Source organism: Cervus elaphus, chromosome 12 (assembly GCF_910594005.1).
Source record: "Cervus elaphus chromosome 12, mCerEla1.1, whole genome shotgun sequence".
Classification (NCBI taxonomy): domain Eukaryota; kingdom Metazoa; phylum Chordata; class Mammalia; order Artiodactyla; family Cervidae; genus Cervus; species Cervus elaphus.
The window spans coordinates 98,560,106-98,587,439 of record NC_057826.1 but is presented as its reverse complement, the minus strand read 5'-3'; the positions used below and the strand labels follow the sequence as shown (position 1 = coordinate 98,587,439).

General features: G+C 45.0%; 1 protein-coding gene across 4 annotated transcripts in view; it reads left to right on the top strand.

The window, feature by feature from the left end:
• MCC (MCC regulator of WNT signaling pathway) overlaps positions 1 to 27,334 on the top strand; it is a 488,910-nt gene that overhangs the window by 298,218 nt on the left and 163,358 nt on the right. The window contains exon 1 of one of the 4 annotated variants that reach the window (XM_043920204.1): positions 1,037 to 1,071. The exons of 2 other annotated variants lie outside the window; for them this stretch is intronic. In XM_043920204.1, coding sequence (XP_043776139.1) covers positions 1,069 to 1,071 — 3 coding nt within the window. In that variant the 5' untranslated portion in view covers positions 1,037 to 1,068. Of the gene's footprint in view, positions 1 to 1,036; positions 1,072 to 1,132; positions 4,070 to 27,334 lie in introns of those variants that run through there. One more of the 4 variants, XM_043920201.1, reaches the window with a different exon arrangement.

Here is a 27,334-nt window from a genome sequence, read left to right as displayed (position 1 = left end):
AATTGGGAGCAATAACATTTGGGGAATGAAAATAATTTTTGAAGCCTTACTTTCTCTACCTCTGAAGCATTTTAATAAGTCTGTTCCTTATGACTTAAGGTAAACATGTCAAGCAATCCGTAAAATCTGAATGAGTTCTGTATGTGCAGAGTAATGAATTGCTCAGAACGTCAATCTTAGAGTGTAAAAGCCTGTCAGGATCCCTAGACTCAAGATACAGAATAGAATCTTGCCCTCTCAAATATACAGCTTCTATAAAGACCTTGGTTATAAGAGATGATATTTGGGGACGGCAATTTAAGAAGCAGCCTCTATCAATCCACTTCTTGAAGTATTTTAGGATCTGTCCTTGGATGAAATTAGACCACTCTATGAAATTAGACTGTGATAGGATATTGATGTGTCCTGCATCCCTTCACCTTCGCAGAATACCTTAGGATCTGACCTCGGTGTTAGGTCTCTGAATTTTGTAGTGAGCTGTAATATACAAGTGTTAAGAAATCTATGTGTGGATTTTTGTGGCCATGTTCTTGGTGACATTACCTTTGGGTAATGTCTCAGGAGCCTCTTATAATTCTTGAGATGAGAGATATCTCTTGACAGAACTGAACCTTTGCAGAAATTGGATGTATTTTTACTTTTTACATGGTATTCGTGTTAGTTAAAGTTTCAGTGACTTCCTCTATGTCTCAGTTTGCAGAAAACTTAAGAGGATAGTGTTACCTTCTTATAGCACTGCATTTGTACTGTCTCTTATGCTTGGAAGGTTTGCTCTTTTTCAGTTTTGTTTCACCTGACATTTCAAGTGAAAACGAAAATCTTATCCTATTTGAAAGAATCCAGTTAAAGAAAGTTGTAATCATTTTTTTCTTAACACAGGGCAGCAGCCTGAGACAGGCAAGAGATGCCCCAGAGGTCAGCTATATTAATATCTCTCTCTCTCTCTCTCTCTCTCTCTCTCTCTCTCTCTCTCTCTCTCTCTCTATATATATATATATATATATATATATATATATCTCAATACATATATCAATAGCTGCGGGGTGTTCCTGAAGGATGGTATAAAGGATGGTAGGTTTCCTTCCATGTAAGATTAAGAAACTATAGAAAGAAATTAGTCTTGTTCGTCATAGGGTAAAGGACAGGTGGGTACCAACTTCCTTCTCATGAAGTTTGCCACGCAAAGGATTGATTCAGACTAATTATCCAGCTTATGAATGATCATATCTGATGACTTTTTTTCTTGTATCTTTAGTAGCAGAACTATTTTCTTTTGTCAAAGTAAAGCTCACCGGCTCGTCCTCTGTTTCACCTACATTTGGTCCTTTGACTACCAGAAACAGGGGAGTTGAAGGGTTTGAAGGGAGAGGAAGTTGAAATCACAGTACCACATGGAAACGGTGGGGTGGTGAGCTGTGCCACCTTTGGTGAGTCAGCAGATACTGCCTGTGAGCAAGCATTTGGCCCCATACATTCTCTCTTCTAAACAGAAGTCAAACATCACAAGTCTCTAATCTCTCGGCTCCACCCCTGCTATTGATAAAGTAGGGCCCTCATTCAGCTCACCCCTCTCTGTAGCCTTTGGGGGAATGACTTTTTATATTGTTAACAAAAGGTCATTTTGTTGAGATTCTGTTTGTAGATGTATTTTCCTTAAGCTATTTATTACCACTGGCAAGGGTCAGAATGGACCACAGGTTTGCCCCATTTCACCAGTGAAACGACACTGAAAAGTGTTGTGAGTATAGCTCTCATAAATGAACTCATATTTAAGCATTCTAGGAAAACCCCTTATTCACGGGAGTCCTGCTGGGAATTATTTTGTAAAGTGCTGGGCTCACAGTAGGCACTGGATGACTACGTGGATGAATAGATGAAAAGAAGGATCTTTTTATATGAACAGCCCTTTTATTAAAGCCGTTCTCTAAGATTCAGTTCCTCCAAAAACACTGTCTCCCAAAGCCTGGGGGTCACACGACTGCTCCATAATGATCTTCCTGTCTCACCTTTATTGCATTGTGTTCATGCTCACCAGGGCTTCCCTGGTGGCTCAGACGGTAAAGCATCTGCCTGCAATGTGGGAGATCTGGGTTCGACCCCTGGGTCAGGAGGATTCCCCTGGAGAAGGAAATGGCAACCCACTCCAGCACTCTTGCCTGGAAAATTCCATGGATAGAGGAGCCTGGTAGGCTACAGTCCACAGGATCGCAAAGAGTTGGACACAACTTCACAACTTCACAATGCTCATTAAAACGGACCATGCTTAGGGAGTGCTTACCGTGAACCATGACCTGTACCAGACACCTTTCACGTATTATCTCATTTAATTCTCGAGGCCGTCCTGTGAGCCAAGGAGAGTGCAGTTTACAGATGCTTGCCCATGGCTTGCCGTGCTTGGGTAACTAGTAAACAGTGCAGTCTAGTCTCAAGCATGAGTCTGTCTGATTCCAAAGCTTCTAACTCCTGAACTCATGTCTTTGTAATGTGTGTGTGTCTCCCCACTACATGCCAGCTCCCTGAAAATTCGAGTCCTGTTTTTTTGTTTGTTTGTTGTACCACGCAGCTTGTAGGATCTCAGTACCTTGACCAGGGATTGAACCGGAATGAAAAGCCCAGAATCCTAACCATTAGGCCACCAGGGAACTCCCACTGACTTCTTTTTTATACAGCTTCTCCTGCTCGGTTTCAACCCCCATGCCTGCTGCATAATGTTAACTGGAATGAATGGAGAAGGAAGACCTGGTGCTCCATCGTAGTGCTGGCAGCAGGTGAATCACTGAACCTCCCAGAGCATCACATATAGTGCGAAGTAATCCTTGCCCTGCCTTTATTATAGAGCTCTTGTGCGGATCACATGCGAAAGAGGTGATGGAAACCATAAGGAGCTGTGTGAATGTTAAGAAGGATTCATAAACCAATTACCTGATGTACCCATTTTGTACATTCAAAATAGTTCAAGGCCAGGGTTCCTCAGAGCACCTGAGATGTTTATGTTTTTGGAGAAAATCTGACCTAAGGCAAAATAGGGAACATGGATTTTTATCAAGCCAGGAGGAGAAAATGCTCCAAGATAAATTTAAAGGCTTATGGTTTTCATATACATGCTGACAGATGGGCAAAAAAATAGGAATTCCAGTTAGATGCAAAAAAAAAAAAAGAAAGGCACTCCAAGCTAGTGGAATGCACGCTGGGTGCGGAGTTCAGGGCCCAGTGTGTGTAGCAAGGCTTGGGTGCTGCCTTTCTTGGGGAAGTGCCTGCAGCCTGCTGCCAGGCCTCCCATCTCCCTGACTGTAAACGAGATGTTCGGCCCACGTGTCTCCAGTGGCCTGCCGCCCTAAGCCTGCATGTTTGGAGCAGTCCTGAGGTGCAGAGTTGTCAGTGTTCCTTCCAGATGCCAGCACAGGGGTGACTGCCAGTTTGGGGCCTGTCCTGGGCGGGAGAGGGCTGGCAGACCCTCCTAAGCTGAAGCTGCAAAGGAGCCAGGCTGTGCTGTGCCTTCGGGTGTCCTGTGGAAGCTGGACTCCAGAGCTGGTGTGTGTGCCTCAACTCCTCAGTCACGCCTTTAGTGCCAGTTGCAGTCAGTCTTACTGGAGAATGTTCCGTTTCCCGCATCGTTTTTTGTTTGTTTGTTTGTTTTTACCATTTCACCTCTAATCTGTTGTTTTCAAACTATTAGATTAGATTTCCCTTGTTTAAAGCAAATAAGATATTTTCCTACTGTACAATAGAAGAACATTCTCTACGACTTTCTTTCAACCTTGGAACTATTTATGCTTTCTATACCTTGTCTTTGGGTAGAAAGCCGTTTGAGACTGATGAGAATGTGTCTTCTGATAACATCCTGCGTTTTGTAATGTTTGTTTTCGAGTGCATTGTTTGAGCGTCTTATTGACACTGGCAGGTAAACAGGGCAGAAGTGAATATCCACCTTTTCAGAAATGACCCTGAAAGGGGAAGGAGAGCCCACAGGGGCATGGCAGCGTGGGCTCAGGTTTTTTTCGCCATCAAGTTTAGTCCACCTTCTCAACAGAACAAGGCCATGCGCATCTCCGAGGCCTTGCAGCACCAGGTCAGTCCCGGTGAGGACGCGAGTGGGGCTGGAGGGGGTGGTGATAGCACTTACGCCAGCCGCACAGACCGAGCCGCAGCCATCCGCCTCCTGCCCGTGGGCCCCGGGCGGTCAGATCGCTAACCCACCGCCTCTGCTCCTAGGCCTGCCCTGTTTGCCTTTGCTGTTGTTCAGTCGCTCACTCGTGTCTGACTCTTTGTGACCCCATGGACTGCAGCATGCCAGGCTTCCCTGTCCTTCACCCTCTCCCAGAGTTTGCGCAAACTCATGAGCATTGAGTTGATGACGACATCTGGGTGGATTTTCATTTCCACACCATCTGTGAAAGCTTCAGGCAGAGCCTTCATCTCATCAACAGAAAATACATCTTGTTTCTGGAACTCATCGGAGAACATGCTAGTCAGGCTGGATCAGGAGACAGGGGAGAGAGGGAAGACGAAGACCACCGTTTGGACTGCCTGCTTCCATAACCCAGAGCGGGAAGCAGCCCTCAGTGATGAAATTCTCTGCTGCTTTGTCTGTAAACCATAAACCAGCCCTAGGCTCCCTGCTTCAGCCCTGTCATGGGTTTAGGGGAGAGTTACAGAGAGTTCCCTTTTTAATTCTTCCCCGGAGACTCAGTGCTAAAGAATCCACCTGCAGTGCAAGAGATGCAGGAGATGTAGGTTTGATCCCTGGGTCAGGAAGATCCCCTAGAGAAGGGAATGGCAATCCACTCTAGTATTTTTGCCTGGAGAAACCCATGGACAGAGGAGCCTGGTGGGGTACAGTGCATGGGGTCACAAAGAGTCAGACACTACTGAAGTGATTGAGCACAGACAGTTCCCCTTTTAATTCTAAGTATTTGCCTAGTTATTCTGTGTTGTCTATTTGCAGTTATTAATTATTGTGTATAAAACTAAGACTTCGAATTTTTTAAATGGGTGCAATTTAATTTTCCAAATTAATCCGCCTTGAATTCGAGGTCTAATGTCTGACAAATAGTAAAAGCTATCAGGATCAGAAAGTACTTGGAATTACCATTCTCCCTGGTAATAATTAGAATTCTGGGACAGAAAGGAAAAAACAACTTGGGAAGGAATCTCCCCCTTCCCTTACTGAGTTCCTCCTGCGTCCTTGACGTCCATGCCTTCCCCTAGTGTTTTTCCACTTGGAGGCTCCTCCTCAGGGTAGCCCACAGCTGCTCTCTTCTCTGTGATACAATTCCCAGCTCCCCCAATCTGCCCACCTGGTTTGAACAGAGACTTGAATAAGCTTCAAGTATTTTAATATGAAAAGTACATTTTCAGTTGGTGCATTTTTTTTTCATTTTAATACATTTCTAAGGAAAAGAGGTTGAATTTTTCAGTAGCTATGGTTGCAGTTTTAGAACTAAAAACCTTTCTTTTCAAATCACTATGTAGAGCTTTTCTGAGAAGAGAGCTGTGTGTGCAGAGAGCATCCTCTCTTGAGATGGCTTCATAATGTAGCATTTAGTGCTGGAAAAATCCTCTGTGATGATTTTATATATGGCCTAGCATTCTTATTCTTGCACACAATGCTGATGAAACTGTTCCTGCAAACCCTCAAGACCGTCTCTCCAGGCCCGTATGTCAGGTTCTTGGGGAACACCCAGTTATCTCCTTGACAGTTTGTAGGCTCTGTACCCATTCCTTTTATTTATCAAGTCTGCTTAGAAAGGCTGTAGAGAGAGACCAGGAATAGGGATAAAAATTGCTGGAAAAGATGGAAAGGGGAGGGAATTGGTCCATTCTGTTTGGTTCCTTGACACCTTCAAGTTTTGCTTCATTGAATTCTGTTCAGAATCAGTTTAGACTGTTTTGGTTAAGAATCAGTCATAGTTGTTTCAGCATTCTTTAGAAACCTACCGCATTTAGTCCAAATTCATCTGAGAATCAAAACCACGTTGTCTTGCCTTGCCTCCGTGTGTGTCAGGGTGGGGGGGAATCTAATAGCAGAACCTATGCATCTGGTATTTGTGAACTCGTCATAACCTGTCTTTAATGCACAGCCTTTATTTGTCATCTTTTGACTTGGTGGCAGTGGTGATGCATATAGGAATGATAACTCTGCCATGGTGGGTGTGTTTCAGAGAACCCAAAAGTGGTTTTTATCACTGCATCTGTGTAAAATCCTCAGCGCCTGGTCGAGGGATTGAATATTGGACACCAAACCAAATTGCTTTGTTAAAGCTGCTCGGTTTGGATGTGAAATCATCACACCGAGGGATCGGCCTCTGTCAACTCTTCTGTAACTAGTACTCGCCAGGGGAGCATCTCTGGCCCCGCGGGGAAGGTCAGCAGAGTGTTTGTGAGACAGAGTAATCTGGCCTGGGTCAGGCTGAAAGCTCTTATTGATATGGGATTAGTCTCAGTGGAGACAGCGTGCTGTCACATGGGCATCACTGCGACCCAGAGGACTGAGAGGGGAGGCCTGGGCGGGGAGGGGACGCCGCTGAGTCACTGAGTTCATTCAAAGGCTACTGCAGGGTGGCCGACCGGCCAACAGACCACCTCTGACTGTGTGGCGCCACCCCCACACCTCTGGGTGATCGAGACTCCACTCCATGCTGGGCACGAAGGACGGCAGCACTTGACAAGGTAGGGATCGCGAAGCTGCTCTGGCAGAAGGCAACTGAGCACGCTCCCGGCGGTGGAGGAGAGAGGCCCCGTGGAAACACAGGCTCCAGTCTTTGGTCCTGCGTGTTGGCTTTTCATACCGATGGGAAAGGGGCTTGTCAGCCAGAGAGCGCCTCACCTGGTGGCTCAGAAGTTCTGGAAGGAAAAAAGGAAAGCGTCTGTGTCCTACTTGTGGCCACCAGTCAAATACGGTCAACTCTTCTCTTGTTTCGGCATCATTTCAAGTCATGTTTAAACTCGGCAGTGAGCAAACATCGTTGATGTGGGTGGACAACAGACTTGAGAATTGAAGTCTCTGTCCTTTCTTAGGTGCCACACAGTCCATCTGAGCTTTTGCGTTACTAGGAAAAGTACAGAAATGGATGCAGGGGAGGAAAGTAGAAGGTATTTGGGGTGGGGACAATTGGGGCAGAAGTCATAAAGTCCAGTAACTGTCTCACCTCGCTAAGAAAAGGGAGTAGTTGTATGGTCTTTGCCTTAGACACCCAGTCCTCCTTGTGTGTGCGTGAGTGTGTGCTGTGTGCTGGGTGGAGACAGTGTGTGTTCTTCTGTGCCCACCACACACACACGGGAGACACAGCTCAATGACGGTTAATATGTGAAGGTGTCAAAAACAGAACTACAGAGATGGTCTATAGATGAATTGTGTGTGCATATGTATGTTGTCAGAAAAGATTGGTGATTGGTAGCAGATAAAGGGGAAAACCTTTCAAAGTAAACTCTTAACTGACGGAGCTCCTCCAGTGTAGGTTATTCATACAGGAGAAGTGATTTTGGCAAATCTAGACTAAAAAGTGACTGCTTGAACTAGAGGAGTTTTTAATTTTTTTTTTAAGGGACTAGTAAGTAGTCACTTCCCCTTGATGTTCTCTGTGCACCCAGGCAGAACGTAGGGGTTGCTTTATATTTTAACTTCTTCCCCCATCCCTCCCCTTTTGCCCCCTTTTGTCAAACCGAACGCTGAATTGTGTGAGTCTCAATTTGTTCAGAGGTCTAAGACAAGGAGGGCAGACAGCGGATGTCTGGTGGCTCCAGGAAGCAGGCGGATCAGTGATGGCGGGCAGAGGTTGTGTAGAGTCCTGGAAGAAGGGAAGCCTGTTTGGTGCAAAAAGTGTTTGCCGTGTGATTGGTTGTGTTGGCAGCCAGTAAAGCCTGGCGGGAGAGAGGAAGGATGAGGAGAGTGGGATGGGGAGGGACATCTGGCTGGCGGGAGTGGGAGTGGAGCCTGGTGGATCGCTGTTGCCTGGAAGGCCGGTCAGGAACCACTTCATTCCTGCTCCCCTGTCTCAGTGCAAGTGTGAAAACCTGCTTGATTTAACCAGTCCCTTGGCAGAATGACTTTCCCCTTTAAAAAGAAAGGAATGTGTGTCTTGGGCATTAATGAACTATTGCTAAACTAACCTCCCTAAATAATTAAATTCCTGACTTTGAAGTAAAAGAGAACCTAAAAGTGAAGAGTTGGAATATGACCCAGAATGTGGTTTAAATATTTCTTTCAAATTTTAAGAAAAGTTCAAAAAATGAGAATGTCAAGAGAGTCAACACTGAAATGCGAGAAGTTTGTTTAGCAACACTGATTACAGGGGAGAAAAACAAAAGCTGGTTGGTTCTTGGGTTTTGTAAGTTACCAGCAAGGAGCCACGGGTGAGGGTTTTGTCTAACCTGGGGCCTGAGATTTATAGAGGGGTGGGAAGGCTAGATTATGGTGGGCAGGTCGTTTCTAGCCCCAGAAACAAGCATGTGAAAATGAAAGTCGCTCTGTTGTGTCCAATTCTTTGTGATCCTATGGTCTGTAGCCCGCCACGCTCTTCTGTCCATGGATTTTTCCAGGCAAGAATACTGGAGTGGGTAACCATTCCCTTCTCCAGGGGATCTTCCCGACCCAGGGATCCAGCCCGAGTCTCCTGCAGGTGGATTCTGAGCCACCAGGGAAGCCCAGATACAAGCATACATGGTGGCAAGTCAATTTTAGGGGAGTAGATTGGAAGCTTTTTGCCCATTTGTAATGGTTCAGCGTAAGAATCTGAATGTTTACTATTAAATAAGATGGCGTGTTCCCAATAACCTGCATAGTACCCAGTGTAGAATGTTAGCTCTTTCCTGCACAGTCAAGTTAACTTGTGTTCAAGAAATGCAAATACATTTAAAGATTTAGCCCAATAGATGTCCTTCCTCCTCTTGTGTGTGGTAGGTCCTTACCAGCTAAGGAGTTTTCTGACTTTTTTCCTGGTCTCACTTTGATAGCTGTGTGGGTGCCGTCTATCTTCAAACCCACTGATTGCTCTAATTTGGAAATTTTTTCTTTTTTTCAGCTATTGACCTTTTTGCTTCTGAGGTTAGGTAGATTTTTTTTAAAAATTCATCAAATTGTGTCCAGTATTTCTATGTATTTGAAATGAGTATGAGATATCTTGTGTCAGTTCAGTCTGCTAAACAGACTAGCCTAATTAAATGGAATATTATGGGGGAATGTTTCTTCCAGCTGAACCAGTGAGTCTTGCAGGGAACCCGGCCGCTGCCTTCCTTTGTATCGTCGTCGCTCTCGTGGGAAGGAGGTCTGTGCATGCAGACAGCCAATGATGTGGTCTTATGGCCACACGGGTTCCACTCTACAGCTGTCATCTGGGCCACATGTGGTTCCACTCTAAGACTGTTATCCCGACACATGACTGTTCTCTTCTACCCTCCTCTGGATGGCTTCTGTTGGATAAGACACACCTTCCTCTTGCTCTGTCACTTCCACCAAGGCCATATTTGTATAAGATCATCTTTTCTTCAGAAGTTTAGGTCCACAGTCTATGCATTTATGATGATATTCCAATTCCCTTTAATTTTTCCCTATTTGATTTGAAATCCCTTCTGTGCTAACCTAGCATATTTATGGCCCTCCACTGTAGCTGGGTTTTAAGTTTTACTTAAGCTTCTTTCTCCATGTCCCAAATTTCACATTAAAACTTGTTCACCATGTCAGTTTCTTGTCGGCAGAAAATCTTTTCACCCGTGCTCAAGAGAATCCTTTCTCTTGTTAGAAGTCGTCATTCTAGTGTCTTATACGTGTACCTAAGAAAATAACAATAATAAATACAATTCCTGTTTTTCATCAGCATGTATGTTGCTTGTCCACCTTTATCTTGAAAAATCAATGACCTTCACCTGAAAGAAACCAGGAAAATATCTCCCTCGGGTTCTAGGACTGTCCTCAGGAAGTCCAGGATGTGTTCATGCAGTCCCTGGTTCCTGTGTGAGTTAGCAGGTGGGAGAGGAGAGGGTGGGCTCAGCCTTGGCGAACTGTCACATCCTTCTTTGTCCTGTTGATCATTTTCTTCAGGAAGTCTGCAGCCCTTGGGGAGTGATGAGCTCATCCATGCGGGGCCCCACATGTTTCCCACCCTCCCCAGCTCCTGGAGCATCTTGGGACTCGGTTTTGCCGCCCAGGACATCAGGTCCTTGCTGCAGAGCTGTCGCTTCCCTTCCCGCCCTTCTCACCCTAGACTGAGCCCTTCTTGGGTAAGGAACCTTTCCCAGAATCTGAAAACTCGATGCTTCCTTCCAGAGAAGATAGACACGCCCTCAAGTTTGTGTCCGCTCTCGGGATTCCGCAGGTCCTCATTGAGGCGTACGAATCCAGGCTGATGACCCCTGGCATAAATCACACACAGGTCGCTTTGAAACCTGGCAGTTTCTCTTACTGCAGTCTGTACTGTGGGTGGTCTGTCTGTACCTTGTGTGATTGCACTTATTCTTTACTTTTGGAACCCAGGTGCCCAGAATTGGATTAGTCGCAGTCTTCGGTTCACATCATGCTCATCTCTGGTCCATGCAGGACTCTTCTGTCACTCCCGGTTCTCTGCAATTTGCGGCCTTAGGTTGGAGGCCCAGCCTCACAACTTTTTATGGCCTTGAATGGGTTACTTAGCACCCTCCCTCTTCTTTCCTCAGTTGTAAAATGGGGAAAGGAGTACATCCTCATAAAGTTACTCGAGAGGATTACATGAAAGAGTGTGCTTTATTTATCTCTGAAACCAGTGAAATGAAATATTGAATGTGTAGTACCCTGTAAGGAGTAGGTCCTCAATATCTGACACCATCACTGATTGTCATTTTGGCTTGCTGTGGTCTGGGAAAATAGCAGGAGGTGAAGTTAAAGAATTTTAGCCCTGTCCCTTGCAATCTTAGGCATGAGACTTCCTTCATACAAGGGTGTATATTGAGAACTTCTGTTAATAAGAAAGAAGCCTATCTCAGAGAAGCCTGAGCCAATGACAACCCTTCTCACTTCAAAAGGTTGAAAGTCCTATGTCTACACTGTCAGCATGTGCTACCACTTGCTCATATGACCACAGGTCTGTCGCATGTCCAGAGCTAGGGTTCAGACTCTGAGGGCAGAGACTGTCTTTGATTCTCACTGTTACATGCAGGACAGCACCCATCATGAAGAGTTGCAGAGAACATCAGTGGAGGTTCCTAGATCACAGGCCCCAGACTCACAGCTGGAACCCACAGACATGCTTATATATACCTACACAGTATTTTTGAAAAATTAGCAAGTGGCCCTTTGCACAGCAAAGTCACAGCAAAATCTTTCACTTAAAAAAATCAGATATTTGGATTTTTTTCCCTTGCAGAATTATCTAGCATCTTGGAGCCCACCTTCCCGCCCTGTAACAAAAGCGGGGTTGAGAGGCAGATACCTGATGGTAACGGGGCCTGCCCTCTCCAACTTAACCCAGTCCCCGCTGCCCCCTAATGTCTGCCCAGCACTGTCCCCTCACAGCTCGCCTGTCTCATCTCCAGGAGTTCACACAGGGCGCTGTATGTTAAACAGAGACTTCAGTGGAGTTGGGGACCCAAGCCCATTATGGTATGAGAGCCCCAATCCAGCAAGGAGCTCTTCACCCAGGTGGTGCTTCTGATATGGCCTGGCACTGGGTGCTGGAATGGGCCCTGTGACCAGCTCACGTGCGCGGGCACAGCGATGGCTGTGGCGAGCGACCACACGTGCCAAATGAGTTTGCTGCAAATAAGGGATCTAAAGAAGGAGCATCTGCTTCTGCCTGAGCTGCTCACGGGGGTCTCCTGAAAGAGACGGGGCTCTTTAAGGATGATAGGATTTCAGTATCTGGGGGAGAAAACATCCTTCTCCCTGCGGGGAGTGACATATGCAGTAAAAGGCAGCTGTGACGTGACCTGTCTGACCCATATGTGGTAGGGGGTGGGGAGACAGACAGAGCCATTAAGACCAGACAGTGGCATTTGGCACCAGGCTGTGGGGAGCTGCCAGAGACTCTGAGAATACTGAAATCAAAAGAGTGAGAAATGAAAATGTTTTCAACTGTCAGCAAACACCACAAAGGCAGAAATGGCTGTGGACACGTTTGCTCCGGTGGCCCTTGCACCCTCCATCCTGCTTTTCCTTGGGGCTGTCTCTTCGAGGCTGCTCGGATGGCATCGGGAAGGTCCCCTTTCCTCCTGAGGTCTACAGCTGTCGGGCTAGCAGAGGCCCAGTACTCTCAGGCCCAGAGCCCACAGACAGGTGATAAATTTCACATACAATTTGAAGTGCATTAAAGGGGTGTGGTGGCACTTAGAAAGGCATTTAACTCGCCTGTCGGATCCAGAGATAGAAACCGTGTCTTGGCCACTCATAATTATTTCAGACGGAATCGGACAGTTTGTGTCTGGCTCCAACCAGACTGTGCGTCTAATTATCTAAGTGAGACTCGCTGGGGTCTGCTGGTTGTCATTTGCTGCTTGCCAGCAAGCGGCGGCAGAGACGCTGCCTTCCTGGTGTTTGGTGCCGAGGTCTGGGTCATGGTGAGAAACACTGCTGTCCCCTTGTGAGCACATTCTACTGAGAATACTGATGCTGTTCTAGTTCAGTCTCTCAATTGTGTCCGACCCTTTGCGACCCTGTGGACTGCAACACGCCAGGCTTCGCTGTCCTTCACCATCTCCCGGAGCTTGCTCAACTGCATGTCCATCGAGTCTGTGATGCCATCCAACTATCTCGTCCTCTGTCGCCCCCTTCTCCTCCCGCCCTCAGTCTTACCCAGTGTCTGCTGCTGCTGCTATGTCGCTTCAGTCTTGTCCGACTCTGTTTGACCCCATAGACGGCAGCCCACCAGGCTCCCCTTTTCTGGGATTCTCCAGGCAAGAACACTGGAGTGGGTTGCCATTTCCTTCTCCAATGCATGAAAGTGAAAAGTGAAGGTGAAGTCGCTCAGTCGTTTCCGTTAGCGACCCCATGGTCTATAGCCTACCAGGCTCCTCCATCCATGGGATTTTCCAGGCAAGAGTACCGGAGTGGGGTGCCATTGCCTTCTCCCCTGCTGCTGCTACTGCTGGGTAATTACCCCTCCTCACCTTTCCAAAGTCGGCCTCTGTCCTCACACCAGAGGTGACTGACATGCCGTCTCAGAGCTGGCTTCCTTAGCTTCTCCCTTCAGTAAGCGCTCTGACCTGTCTAGTCTGCACTATGCCTTCAGAAAACCTGTGGCATAATCACCATCAGAAATGGGTACAGATGCTTCTTAGCTGGGATGACCTGGTGTCATTCCCGGTTAAAACATCCTACTCCCTGCCATGGAACCGCCAGCCTGGCTGGGATGTGACCCCAGAGAGCAGAGATGTGAGCACCGCCGGTGGAACTCAGGGAGGCTTAGTTCCGTGTCATTTCTGTGAGTATTTCAGGTCTGGTGTATTTCATTTGCTTTCTGCAGTGCATGTAGATACGTTTTCACAATGAGTCCTCAAAAAATGACTGGCTATAGAGGGGTTCAGGATTGCAGAAGCCTTGAATAGAGTGGAGTGGTCATCACACAGCAGCTAAGTGTGGCATCAGGGGGCCTTTCAGACAACCTCGTGGCATTTTCTACGGGGCAGGGCTGCACTCCTTCCCTTTCACTCTCCAGAAGTTTCTCGATCCTGTTTTATGTGCCCTAAGGACCCTTTAAAGCTCTGGAGAAGTGAGTGACATTAAGTGACTGTCGTGCTTGCATGCTGGATTCCTGGGCTTCTTTATGACAGATTTGAGGGGGATCACTCACTTATCAAATAGAACCATTTTCCTTTTTCCCCACTCATAAAGTGAGAAATGTGATGTCACTTAATGGACTTGAGTTTAAAGAATGTATCCTCTGGACATGAGTTAATTTTACCTGAGTGTTAGTATGTGGTTTTATGCAACAGTTAGCAGGTGAACCATGGTACCTCCAGAAATGAGGTGGAAGAGGCAAAGGACTGATCTCCAGGTGTGCAGAACTGGAAAAAAAAAAAAGGAATAGCCCACAAAACAGGCTTTAGAAAAGTAACACCTGTTGCCTAGGTAGTGCTTTGGTTAATCATTGTTTAGGACAGGTGAAAGGAGGAGTTCCGACGTGTGTAGCATTCACTGAAGGAAATCCCAGCTGGACTAGAGACATAAGTGTGCACAGTGGCCCCATAAATAAATGGAAACACACGTGTGTGTGAGTGCAGAGCATCAGCTCTGGGAGAGTGCACCGCTAGCTATGAGGTGGTTTCCTGTGCACAACAGAATTTAATCAGTTCAGTCCAGTCTCTCAGTTGTGTCCGACTCTTTGCGACCCCATGGACTGCAGCACACCAGACTTCCCTGTACATCATCAACTCCCAGAGCTTCCTCAAACTCAGGTGCATCGAGTCGGTGATGCCATTCAACCATCTCATCCTTTGTCTTTTCCCTTCTCCCGCCTTCAGTCTTTCCCAACATCAGGATCTTTTCCAAAGAGTCAGTTCGTCACATCAGGTGGCCAAAGGGTTGGAGTTTCAGCTTCAGCATCAGTCCTTTCAATGAATATTCAGGACTGATTTCCTTTAGGATGGACTGGTTGGATCTCCTTGTAGTCCAAGGGGCTCTCATGAGTCTTCTCCAACACCACAGTTCAAAAGCATCAATTCTTTGGCTCTCAGTTTTCTTTATGGTCCAACATCCATACATGACTACTGGAAAAACTATAGATTTGACTAGACAGACCTTTGTTGGTAAAGTAATGTCTCTGCTTTTTAATATGCTGTCTAGGTTGGTCATGGCTTTTCCTCCAAGGAGCAAGCATCTTTTAATTTCATGGCTGCAGTCACCATCTGCAGTGATTTTGGAGCCCCCCAAAATAAAGGCTTTTACTGTTTCCATTGTTTCACCACCTATTTTCCTTGAAGTAATGGGACCAGATGCCATGATCTTCATTTTCTGAACGTTGAGTTTTAAGCCAGCTTTTTCACTCTCCTCTTTCACTTTCATCAAGAGGCTCTTTAGTTCTGCACTTTCTGCCATAAGTGTGGTGTCATCCACATATCTGGTGTTGTTGATATTCCTCCCAGCAGTCTTGATTCCAGCTTGTGCTTCATCCAGCCCAGCATTTCTCATGATGTACTCTGCATATAAGTTAAATAAACACGGTGGCAATATACAGCCTTGATGTACTTCTTTCCCTATTTGGAACCAGTCTGTTGTTCAATGTCCAGTTCTAACTGTTGCTTCCAGACCTGCACATGGATTTCTCAGGAGGCAGGTCAGGTGGTCTGGTATTCCCATCTCTTTCAGAGTTTTCCACAGTTTGTTGTGATTCACACAGTCAAAGGCTTTGGCGTAGTCAATAAAGCAGAAATAGATGTTTCTCTGGAACTCTCTTGCTTTTTCTGTGATCCAACGGATGTTGCTTATTTGATCTCTGGTTCCTCTGCCTTTTCTAAATGTAGCTTGAACATCCGAAAGTTCACAGTTCACATATTGTTGAAGCCCGGGTTGCAGAATTTTGAGCCTTTCTTTGCTAGTGTGTGATATGAGTGCAATTGTGTGGTACTTGGAGCATTTTTCGGCATTGCCTTTCTTTCTTTGGGATTGGAATGAAAACTGACCTTTTCCAGTCCTGTGGCCACTGCTGAATTTTCCAAATTTGCTGGCATACTGAGTGTAGCACTTTCACAGCATCATCTTTTAGGATGTGAAATAGCTCAACTGGAATTCCATCACCTCCACTAGCTTTGTTCGTAGTGATGCTTCCTAAGGCCCACTTGACTTCCCATTCCAGGATGTCTGGCTCTAGGTGAGTAGATCACACCGTCGTGGTTATCTGGGTCGTGAAGATATTTTTTGTATAGTTCTTCTGTGTGTTTTTGCTACCTCTTCTTAACATCTTCTGCTTCTGTTAGGTCCATACTATTTCTGTCCTCTCTTGAGCCCATCTTTGCATGAAATGTTCCCTTGGTATCTCTGATTTTCTTGAAGAGATCTCTAGTCTTTCTCATTCTATTGTTTTCCTGTTTCTTTGCATTGATTACTGAGGAAGGCTTTCTTATCTCTTCTTGCTATTCTTTGGAACTCTGCATTCAAACTGGTATATCTTTCCTTTTCTCCTTTGCCTTTAGCTTCTTTTCTTTTCACAGCTATTTGTAAGGCCTCCTCAGAAAACCATTTTGCCTTTTTGCATTTCTTTTTTTGGGGATGGTCTTGATCACTACCTCATGTACGATGTCATGACTATCCATCCATAGTTCATCAGGCACTCTGTCTATCAGATCTAAGCCCTTGAATCTATTTCTCACCTCCACTGTGTAATAATAAGGGATTGATTTAGGTCATACCTGAATGATTTAGTGGTTTTCCCTACTTTCTTCAATTTAAGTCTGAATTTTGCAATAAGGAGCCTGTCCATCAACAGAAAATTAGATTAAAGATTTACCAAGCATGGTCCCGCCCATCAGTACAAGACCCAGTTTCCCACTCAGTCTCTCCCATCAAGAAGCTTCCAGAAACCTCTTATCCTTATCCATCAGAGGGCAGACAGAATGAAAACCACAGTCACAGAAAATGAATCAAACTGATCACATGGATCACAGCCTTGTGTAACTCAATGAAACTATGAGCCATGCCATGTGGGGCCACCCAAGACCGTCCGGACGGGTCATGGTGGAGAGTTCTGACGAAACATAGTCCCCTGGAGAGGGAATGGCAAACCACTTCAGTATTCTTGCCTTGAGAACCCCATGAGCAGTATGAAAAGACAAAAAGATAGGACAGTGAAAGATGAACTCTCCTGGTTGGTAGGTGCCCAATATGCTATTGGAGATCAGTGGAGAAATAACTCCAGAAAGAATGAAGAGATGGAGCCAAAGCAAAAAAAACACCACCCAGTTGTGGATGTGACTGGTGATGGAAGCAAGGTTCAATGCTGTAAAGAGCAATATTGCATAGGAAACTGGAATGTTAGGTCCATGAATCAAGGCAAATTGGAAGTGGTCAAACAGGAGATGGCAAGAGTGAATGTTGACATTCTAGGAATCAGAGAACTAAAATGGACTGGAAGGGGTGAATTTAACTCAGATGGCGATTATATCTACTACTGTGGGCAAGAATTCCTTAGAAGAAATGGAGTAGCCCTCATAATCAGCAAAAGAGTCCAAAATGCAGCACTTAGATGCAATCTCAAAAACGACAGAATGACCTCTGTTTGTTTACAAGGCAAGCCATTCAGTATCACAGTAATCCAAGTCCTTGCCCTGACCAATAAAGCTGAAGAAGCTGAAGTTGAACGGTTTTGTGAAGACCTACAAGACCTTCTAGAACTAACACCCAAAAAAGATGTCCTTTTCATTATAGGGGACTGGAATGCAAAAGTAGGAAGTCAAGAGTAACAGGCAAATTTGGCCTTGGAATAACAGGCAAATTTGGAGTAACAGGCAAATTAGGCCTTGGAGTACAGAATGAAGCATGGCAAAGGCTAGTAGAGTTTTGCCAAGAGAATGCACTGGTCATAGCCAACACCCTCTTCCAACAACACAAGAGAAGACTCTACACATGGACATCACCAGATGGCCAACACCGAAATCAGATTGATTATATTCTTTGCAGCCAAATGTGGAGAAGCTCTATACAGTCAGCAAAAAGAAGACCGGGAGCTGAGTGTGGCTCAGATCATGAACTTCTTATTGCCAAATTCAGACTTAAATTGAAGAAAGTAGGGGAAACTGTTAGACCATTCAGGTACGACCTAAATAAAATCCCTTACGATTATACAGAATTTAATCTGACTTTATGTATTTCTGTATTTTTTGAAACTGTAACAGTGAGTCAAAATACAGGTCTGTCCACCTGACCACATGCACGAACCTGAGTGGATATGGGAGGGATTCCTAGGCTTAAAATGAAGTGGCCAAAATGACAAAAGAATAGGTCGATAGGATTTGACAACAAACATGTTACTTTTATGGAAAGAATTTAGGCAAACTGGAGAAAAATAATTCCACTGTATTCATGTTACCATCTTCAAATGGCTTAGTCTCGTAAGAGCATCTGGTTGGTCAAATAATGCACCTTCCTCCCAAAGATGTCCACGTCCTAATCCCCAGGCTTTATTAATATGTTACCTTACATGATAAAAGGGACTTTGCCTGTGTGATTAAGTTACTTTTGAGATGGAAATGTTATCCTGGATTACCAAGTGGCTCCAGTGTAATCAAAAGGGTCTTTATAAGAGGAAGGCAGAAAGAGATGTGAGGACGGAAACAGAGGGTCAGAGTCTGAGAGAGATTTGAAGAGCAAGGCTGTGGCTTGAAGGTGGAAGCAGCGGCCTTCGGCAAGGGAGTGCCAGAAGCCATCAGAGGCTGGACGAGGAGCGGAAATGAATTCTTCCCCAGAGCCTTCGGGGGTCTTCATTTTGGCCTAATTGAAACCGTTTTAGCCTCTGACCTGCAGAGCTCTAAGATAATAAACGTGTGTTGTTTCAAGTCATTAAGTTTGTGGTAGTTTGTTTCAGCAGGAATAGGAAAGGAACACAGAGCGCAGATGAATGAGAAACTTTCCTAGTGATGCCGTCTCCTGTCACTTAGCAAGTCTTCCGTGTCGGGACTGAATTGTGTGCTTTGCCGGTATCATCTCTTGTAACCCTCACTGATCTATGGGGAAAGTGCTGTAACCCTCGTTTTTGCAAATAAGTAAATTATAAGGTTTAAATTGTTAAATTGTATATCACACCATTACTGTCAGAACTAGGATTCTATCTGCCCCTGTGATTCCAAAACCCATATATATGTATCTTTATGTGTTACTTGTGAGTACATGCAAAGGATGTATGCTAACTTGTAAATAGTGGTTGGGGTTATAAATGATATTACCTGCTTATGTTTTTATTTTAACTTATGTACTTTCTGTAGAGAGTATATAATCTTAGGTTCAGAAGAAGGGGAAAAAGTTCTTAATGAAAGACTGGTACCTTGCTTCTCATGGTTATCGTCATTGACAACAAAGTCTCCCAGAGAATGTTCTTTTCTGAATGAGAAGCCCTCTAGAAAACATTCTCAAAGGTGGTTGTCAAAGTGTGCCTTAATCTAATGGTTGGCCGTATCACAGCATCTCCAGGTATTGTCCTTGGTTATTCTCAGGGGTGAGCACATGTTCAGGGTCGGGTGGATGGATGCTGTGGTGAAGGGGGGTAATGCCAAAAGGAGGTGTTGGAATGTTTGCATTTGATGATTTCTGCCCCTTTAAAGCTATTCACATTTGCCAGAGGGGGCAGCTGTCCTGCCCATGCCTGTTGTGAGCTGGCACGGAGCAGTGGCTTCCACTTCATCCCCCTCTTCCGCTTCAGGGTGCCTTCATTTGGCCCTCAAGACAGTTGCCAGTGCGGTAGTGGGCTTGTTTTTAGGGCATCTATTGTTCTTCTTTGCCTCTCAGCCTGAGGCAGGCCCCCGGGGAAAGAAATCAGTGTGGCAAGTATCTTCATGCCCTTCTTCTCACTCCTCCCTGTCCAGGCTTCCTCTGTAGGGCCTCTGTGCATCTCTGGATGCTCAAACTATTAAGTTATTTCTGTTCCACTGAACCAGCTCCTAGTGGGTATTCTCGCAGCAGCCTCTGCCTTTCACTTAATCCCCCCTAACTTTTGCTACTGTTGTGTCTGTGTCTCTAGTTTTCCAGCAGAAGGGAGCATGATCCCGACTTCACTCTTCAGCTGTGACTCAGGAACACATTTCCTCCCTCAGTGTGGGGCTCGCTTTGTTTTCATACAGGGCCATGTGCTTTCTGTGCTCCAAGCCCCTCCTTCTCCTGTAAGCACGCTGTTTAAGGTTTGCTAACATTGGAGACTTCTAAGTTCTTAGAAGAGCCCTTCCCCACTTAGATCCACATGATAATGGAGACCACATGTCCTGTCAAAGCCTTTGTGACGTGGAGCACCCTTGCAAAAAAGAGCAAAACACTACTAACTAGTTCTCTCACATCTGGTCACCTGACCTGTAAGCTTAGCAACTAGCTAACTTTCTAACAGTTTGAGCAAGAGTGTCACAGCAGCTGCCCAGGCAGGAACTATGAGGACCTCCTGGGCGCTTTAAGTCCTGGTTGGATGCTAATGGAAGAGCCCCGTGGAGGCAGGGCTGCAGGTGGCTTGGCTGGGTCCGCGCGGTCGTGGGCCCTGGACTGGCCGCTCAGGCCGGGGCCGGGAGGCGTGTGTGGCTGTAGTAGCCCGTTGCTAGGAAGGAAGCCTGGGACTCCTCCTTCAGGGACATCACGCAGCTGGGTCGGTGGTGGTTACAGGCTGCCTCTTTATGGGTGACTGTTTCATTAAGATTGTGGCTCATAAAAAGTGAGTGAGCAGCCTTTTAAGTTAAATGTAGTAGTAGCCACCCGTGTACTTGAACATAAAGGACGTCGCTTTCCAAGCTTAGACAGTGACTTCACCAAGCTCTGGTTCTACCTCTTGGTTGTTTAGCGGATTTGTGTTCACTCTGATTTATTCTCTGACTGTTGCAGCACAGTTGCAGAGGGATATGAGAGGCAGTGCACCGTACTGATGGGCAGACTGGGCCTTGGAGTCCCTGAGTCCTGGCTCTACTTTAGCGAGTCAGAGTGACCCTGGAGATCCATCCAGTTAACTTCTCAGTTTCACCATCTGTAAAGTGGATTTACACCCAAAGGGCAGGCTTTTACATTGACTGCTTTTTGATGGGAAAGAGGATGATGATAGAAATTAACATTTATGAACACTTCCTGTGTGCCAGTGGAGAAGGACATGGCAACCCCACTCCAGTGTTCTTGCCTGGAGAATCCAGGGACAGAGGAGCCTGTCGGACACGACTGAAGTGATTTAGCAGCAGCAGCTGTGTACCAGACATATTGAATTAGGCACTTTAAGCACATTATTTAATCATAGTGATGCCTCTGGGAAGATGCTCTTATGCCCACATTTTTATATACACAAAAAGCAAAGTTTGGTGAGGCCAAGGAACTTGACCAGTGTTACATGAACTACAGATTACAGAGCCAAGATTCTGACTCAAAAGTGCAAATTCCTCATCACATTTAAATGTGAGTGGGAATAGATATTAAAGAAAAATATTCATACCCTTCCATTTGTCAACAGTTAAACTCTAGTTGTGTGATTTATGCGAGGATGAGAAGCAGTTGCCACTCTCATATGATGCCGTTGGGTGTGTAAATTGGTGCCACCATTTAGAAAAGTGTGTAGCCAGCTTCCCGGGAAACTGAAGGTGGTCTCTCAGCCCCACCTCTCAGTGCGTCCTGGAGACGCCCCTCCACACGCACGAGGAGACAAGTGGAGAATTCAACAGCACAGCATTGTTTATGGTGCTGAATAAATGAAGCACAGTTGAGACTTTGACCAGTAACTGAATTGTTGGGATCCTCATATGATGGAATACCACACAGCCATTAAAAGGAACGCTTCTTAAAGATTGTAGCTCATGAAAAGAAGCCGTTAAAATGAATACTTTGATAATATGGCTGTATCAGTATAGATAACCTTACAATGGTGAATGAGGGAAAAGCAACATATCAGAGGTAATGCAGAAGAGAATACTATAGAATTTAAGAAAGGAACACTTTCTACATGTGTGGAAGTCTAGGTTGTATGGTAACCTGGCAGGGTAGGTTCACAGCAGCTTCAGTGGTGTGATTGTCTTTGATGAAGAGAACGGGGCAAGGATGGGTACAAATGGGAGCTTCAAGTATAGCTGTAACCTGAGATTTCCTTTCAGAATATCTGGAAGCAACTACAAGCAAAGGTTGTCATTTATTAAATCGAGGTAGGCAGTACACAGTACCATTCTCTACTGGTCTATGTGTTCTAAATCTTTTCTGATAAAAGCGGCGGAAACTACAGAGATGACCTTTGGGGAGCTCTCCGTTTGGAATTCCTGGCAAAGATCGCCGCGCATTCTTGTGACCTTTTCTCAGTAGCCACACATCTTCATCCTTTGGGAGCAAATTAGATTTTTTTAAAAATAAAAGACAGTTGCATTGAATCTGAGTGAGGTGGGTAATAAATCAGGAGAATGCTGGTTTTTAAGTGGAATTTGGCATGGCAGTCAGAGAGAGACAAGGCGTGGTGGAGAGACAGTAGCATCGTGGAAGACTCTGCCTGTGCGCCCGAACTGAGCTGGCAGGAGGACAGAGCGCATCCACGTGCGTGTGTGAGTTGGGTCCGCCTTTGCTCGCAGGTCACCCTTGCTGCGGACCTGTCGCATAACCTTGTGAGATGTCTTGTCACAGACCTGCGTGGTTCATCTCTGTTGCGGTCATCTGGTCCTGCAAGCACTGCAAGGAGGTACATGTACAGTTAGGCTAACACATCAGTTTCTTTTTCCTGTCCTGTGAAATCAGGAGATGGTCTACGATGGGTCCCACAGCTGGGAGTCTCACACTCCAGGGAACAGTTAAGTCATCATCTGGGATGTCAGCCTCTTCCAGAGAGGATGTCAGCGCCAGGTGGGGCCCCTTGGATGGCACAGACTCTGTTGCTCCATGAGTGCTGGTGGACGCCTTTGGAAGCAGGGGGCTGCCTCGGTTGATGAAGAGTCTGCTCTTCTTTGGGCCCCTGGATACTCTGCACCATGATTGCTCTGCACCGCTCCACTTGGGGCTCAGTGGCCACCGGGCTTCCCCGAGGAGAAGCTGGCTCTGGGCTCTGCATGCAGCAAATCTGTTGTGAAAAGTTCAGTTTTTTCCCACAGAGAAACAAGTGTTTCTCTTCTCACATTTACTTTTCCTTGTTTCATATCCTGTTTTCATTTAGACTCTCTAAAGCTGGCTTTTATCATTCATGGAGCTCAGCGTTTACCAAGTAAAAGGCAGGGATTTGGAGTCCGGTAGACATTTCAATTCTTGCCTCTGCCTGACTAGGTGTGTGGCCTTGGACACATTGTTCAGCCGCTGATACACAGTTATCTCCCACTCACATGAGCCCATCAAGGGCAGTTGTGATGATTAAATGAGGTAAGGAATGTACAGGACCTTCCTTTTGACTTCCAGGTTAAATGTGGGTTGACATCTTCATACCATACCTTCTTAAAAGTGCATTCATCCTTAGTCTTTTTTTAAAAACTTAACTGTTTAATTAATTGCTTTGGCTGTGCTGGGTCTTAGTTGCAGAATGTGGGTGTTTTGTTTTTTAAAGTTGCAGTATGCAAACTCTTAGCTGTGGCATGTGGGATCTAGTTCCCTGATCAGGAATCAAACCTGGGCCCCCTGCTTTGGGAGCACAGGCTTAGCCACTGGACCACCAGGCAGGTCCTGCACCCTCAGTCTCGATTTCCGTTTTATCTGTTGCTGTTGTGTTATACATAATACATCTTTATGATTATGAAAACAGAAAGCCTTCAGCCTCTTAATCACACTTACTTACTAAGTAAGCAGCAGCCATACCCCTGTGGTCACTGTGACTATCCTTTGAAACTAAATTCAGACTGTAAGGCATTCTGTGGCAGAGCACGTGAATGTCTGTTTCTTGTTTACCTGTTTCATGACGGTGCTAGAATAATTCTATTTTACTAGAATAATTCTAGCAAAGAGTCGGTGATGACTGAGCAACTAAGCGCACAGAATAATTAGGATCTTTTTTACCTCATTTTGGTAAATCATGAGATGGATTTGTCAGCTAGGTTTTGTCTTTTCATGAAGCTTGACAGCATCCCATCTTGGCTGCAATGAGTTTATAAAGGAAAATGGAACATCCAGGAACAACCAAAGGCTTGTGTGTGATCCAGACAAGCTGGCTCTGATATAAACTGTATCTGTTATTTCCCTTTCCATCTGAGATCCCTGCGTCCGTAACTCGAAATAATTCATGGCCACTTTCACATGCCCTTTGCAAAACTCTGGGAGTAAAAGAGGCTCATTTATGGCTTGGTTTGCTTGCTCCTCCTTTCTCATCTCTAGGATGATAATGGGGTCACACACCAGATCTGCTTATACCCCTATTGTTATGTCTTTGTCCCTCAATTGGTTCTGCGTATGCAATATGGCTGTAAGGAACCTGGATTGTCACGTGGGTTCTATATAACCTGATGGGGCTCATGTTTGTGATAACCTCTTTTTTTTTTTAAATATATATTTTATTGTGGTGTAGTTGACTTACCATGTTTCAGGTGCACAGCAAGGTGATTCAGTTATACGTACACACACATATTATTTTCAAAATTAATTTCCATTAAAGGTTACTATAAGTTATTGACTATAGTTCCCTGTGCTATACAACAAACCTTTGTTGCTTGTTGCATATCTGTTTTTTTCTAAGTAGAAACCTAGCATTCTGTTCATACTGTCAAACAAGTAGAATCAAAATGCCATAACTTTTTTAGTTAGACAAAAATTCATATGTTTCCTAAAATTTATATACATGTTATTTGTATTTATGTATACAAAAGGTTTTCTACTGTTCTTGATAAAGGTTCAAGAAAGAACATCAAACAAAGAGATGAGAAATTGGAAGACATCAACTAAATGAAACCGGAGCACTGAATATGAAATAGAAAAAGTGAAACAAACTAGATAAACATGAGAGATGATCCTACAGTCCATTTGTCTTTAAACATGACTGTTATTAGAATCATCTAGAGCTCTGGAGAGAAAAAAAACAATGCCTGGGCATTTGTATTTTTCAAGAAATTTCAAGATAATTTGATATGCATCTGGATTTTAAAAAATGATTACAGATTTTTCTATTAAATCATAGTTTTGGTGATATATCATTCTTTTATTTTTCTGTTGACCAATCATGATACAGTGGTATTGAGTAATAGTTACATAATCACAGTAGTAAAAGATGTTTATCAGTTTTCATAATCAATAGCCAGATGAAAAATAAAAGATAATTACAATTGCAAGCCATAATGGGAACATGATTAGCCTAACAATATAAAATAATTACATACAATTTGGGGGAGTCAAGCAGAGTGTTGTGGTAAGTGGAAGTGCATACATGCACATGTTTTCATCCGTGAGCCAGTCTGTTTTTGGTTGGTGCGTTTCATCCATTTATGTTTATGTATGATCCTGTTACCTTTTTCTTAATTGTTTTGGGTTTATTTTCTGTAGGTCTTTTCCTTATCTTGTGTTTCCTACCTAGAGAAGTTCCTTTAGCATTTGTTGTAAAGTTGGTTTGTTGGTGCTGAATTCTTTTAAATTATGCTTGTCTAGAAGGCTTTTGATTTCTCCATCAAATCTGAAGGAGAGTCTTGCTGGGTAAAGTATTCTTGGTTGTAGGTTCTTCCCTTTCATCACTTTAAATATGTCATGGCATTCCCTTCTGGCTTGTTGAGTTCCTGTTGAGAAATCAGGGGATAGCCTGATGGGAGTTCCCTTGTATGATATTTGTCATTTTTCCCATGTTGCTTTTAATATTTTATCTTTGTCTTTAATTTTTGTCAGTTTGATTGTTATATGTCTCCATGTATTCTTCTTTGGGTTTATCCTGCCTGGGACTGTCTATGCTTCCTGGGCTTGGCTGACTATTTCCTTTCCCATGTTAAGGAGGTTTTCAGCCCAGGTGTTTAACCATGTCAGGAACACATGCTCCACTGCCTTTCAAACAGCAGTGCTGTGAGTCCTAAAGGATGTGTATAAACACAGACAGACTGGACGATGTGAAACAGAGCTTGTAATATTTGTGATATTCTCAAGGTGGTGTTTTGTTTTCTTATTGTTTTCACTTTTAAAATGAATTTTTAAATTTAATTTTAAAAACAGAAAGAAGGAATCTCATGTTGGCAAGGGGATTTTGGGGTCAGCTTCTAGGAGAAGGTAATATTGAGGGCAACCTTGAAAGACAAGTAGGGTTGGAAGGGCGTGGTGTTAATACATTCAGGATGGAGCCAAGTTGGGTGCGTTGAGGGTAGAAGAAAGGCTGGCAATGCCCAGACAGGTGGGGAGTGGAGGAGGGGCCACAAGGCAGGAAGTTTAGATGCCTTCAGGATGGCTGAGGAGCCTCCAAATACCGTAAATGCTACAGACCAGCCTTTCTCAAACAGTCCCCTAAGGCAGGGTTTCTCAGCCTCTGCACTTTCGGCTGGGCTGATTCTTGGTCTTGGGGGCTGTCCTGTGTAGTGTGGGTGCTCAGCGGGGTCCCTGGCCTCCACCCGCTAGTTACTAATAGCACCCCTTGACCCCCCTTCCAATTGTGGCAACCAAAAACATTGCCGAACATTGCGTGGGAACACAATTGCCCATGGGTGAGAACCACTGCTCTAAAACAGGCAAGATGCTTCCCCTCAGGTCGCAGAGCCTTTGGTGACCCTTGGAAGGGTGCCTACCTTAGAAGTCCTTCCACACCTCAGGGCTAGCAGAGGTTTTCCTCTTAAAAGTGCACAAGTGTTTTACTTTGCTCCATGATATGTCCCTGTCTTAAATACGAAAATATCTTATTATGTTTAAATCAAGTAGAAGTGTTACTTTAGGGCAGGCATTGCAAACTCAAAATGCTGAGGGAGGTAGGTTATATCAATGAAGTGGGCTAGGAGGTGTGTGAATTATGGAAGCTAGTGGCCCAGGGAAGTGTAGGGGAGAAGCTGCCCTCACTTCTAGGCCACTGTCACCGTGCCTGCTGAAAGCCAGCTGTAAGTGGTTTAAAGAAATCTGGGAATATTTTTGCCTGTTAAATCTGTTCATATTTAAAACGGACTCAGAGGAGGGAGGTTGTGCAAACCACAGACCAGGTGTTTGTATGATCAGTTTGTAAACTCCCCACGCGACCCCCACCAGAGCCATGTACCTTGTTGCTTCAAGGGCCCACTGTCCCCCACTCTCTGGGCTCCCCTAGTTTGAGAAGCAGGGCTTCTGAGCCTGTGATACTTAGAGATGTGGTCAGATGTATAAAAACCTCATGAGGATCATTTGTAGGATACAGATGTGTATCACACCCCAGGAATCCCAGGATACTTCCTGCCCTGCTTCAGCGGCTCCCATTCAATCCTGCATGCCAGGCTAAGTTTACGTACCCCACTGCCCCCGTCCCCACACCATCCCTCAAATAAGTGTTTTTGATTACTTTTTCAAATCTCAGGGTTCTAGTGCCTCTCATCTGAATGCACACTTATTTTTTGTTCTCAAAACGAATCCAGAAATGGTTGCATCTGACCAGGGGGTTCAGAGGGGTTACCTCCCCACCCTCACAACCACCCCCAGCCTCTGTTCCCGTGTTCCCAGACTGCAGGTGCCCCGGGCACGCTTAATTCACCATGAACTTAGTGTGAACTAGAATTCCTAAATCTCTTTTATATGTTCTGCTACCAAACCATATTTCTCTCCTACATTTGTAATAAATTATTTTAGTGTGCTCGGAAACGGTAATGACTCAAGAGCAACTGAAGTTTGTCAGCCGTGTGT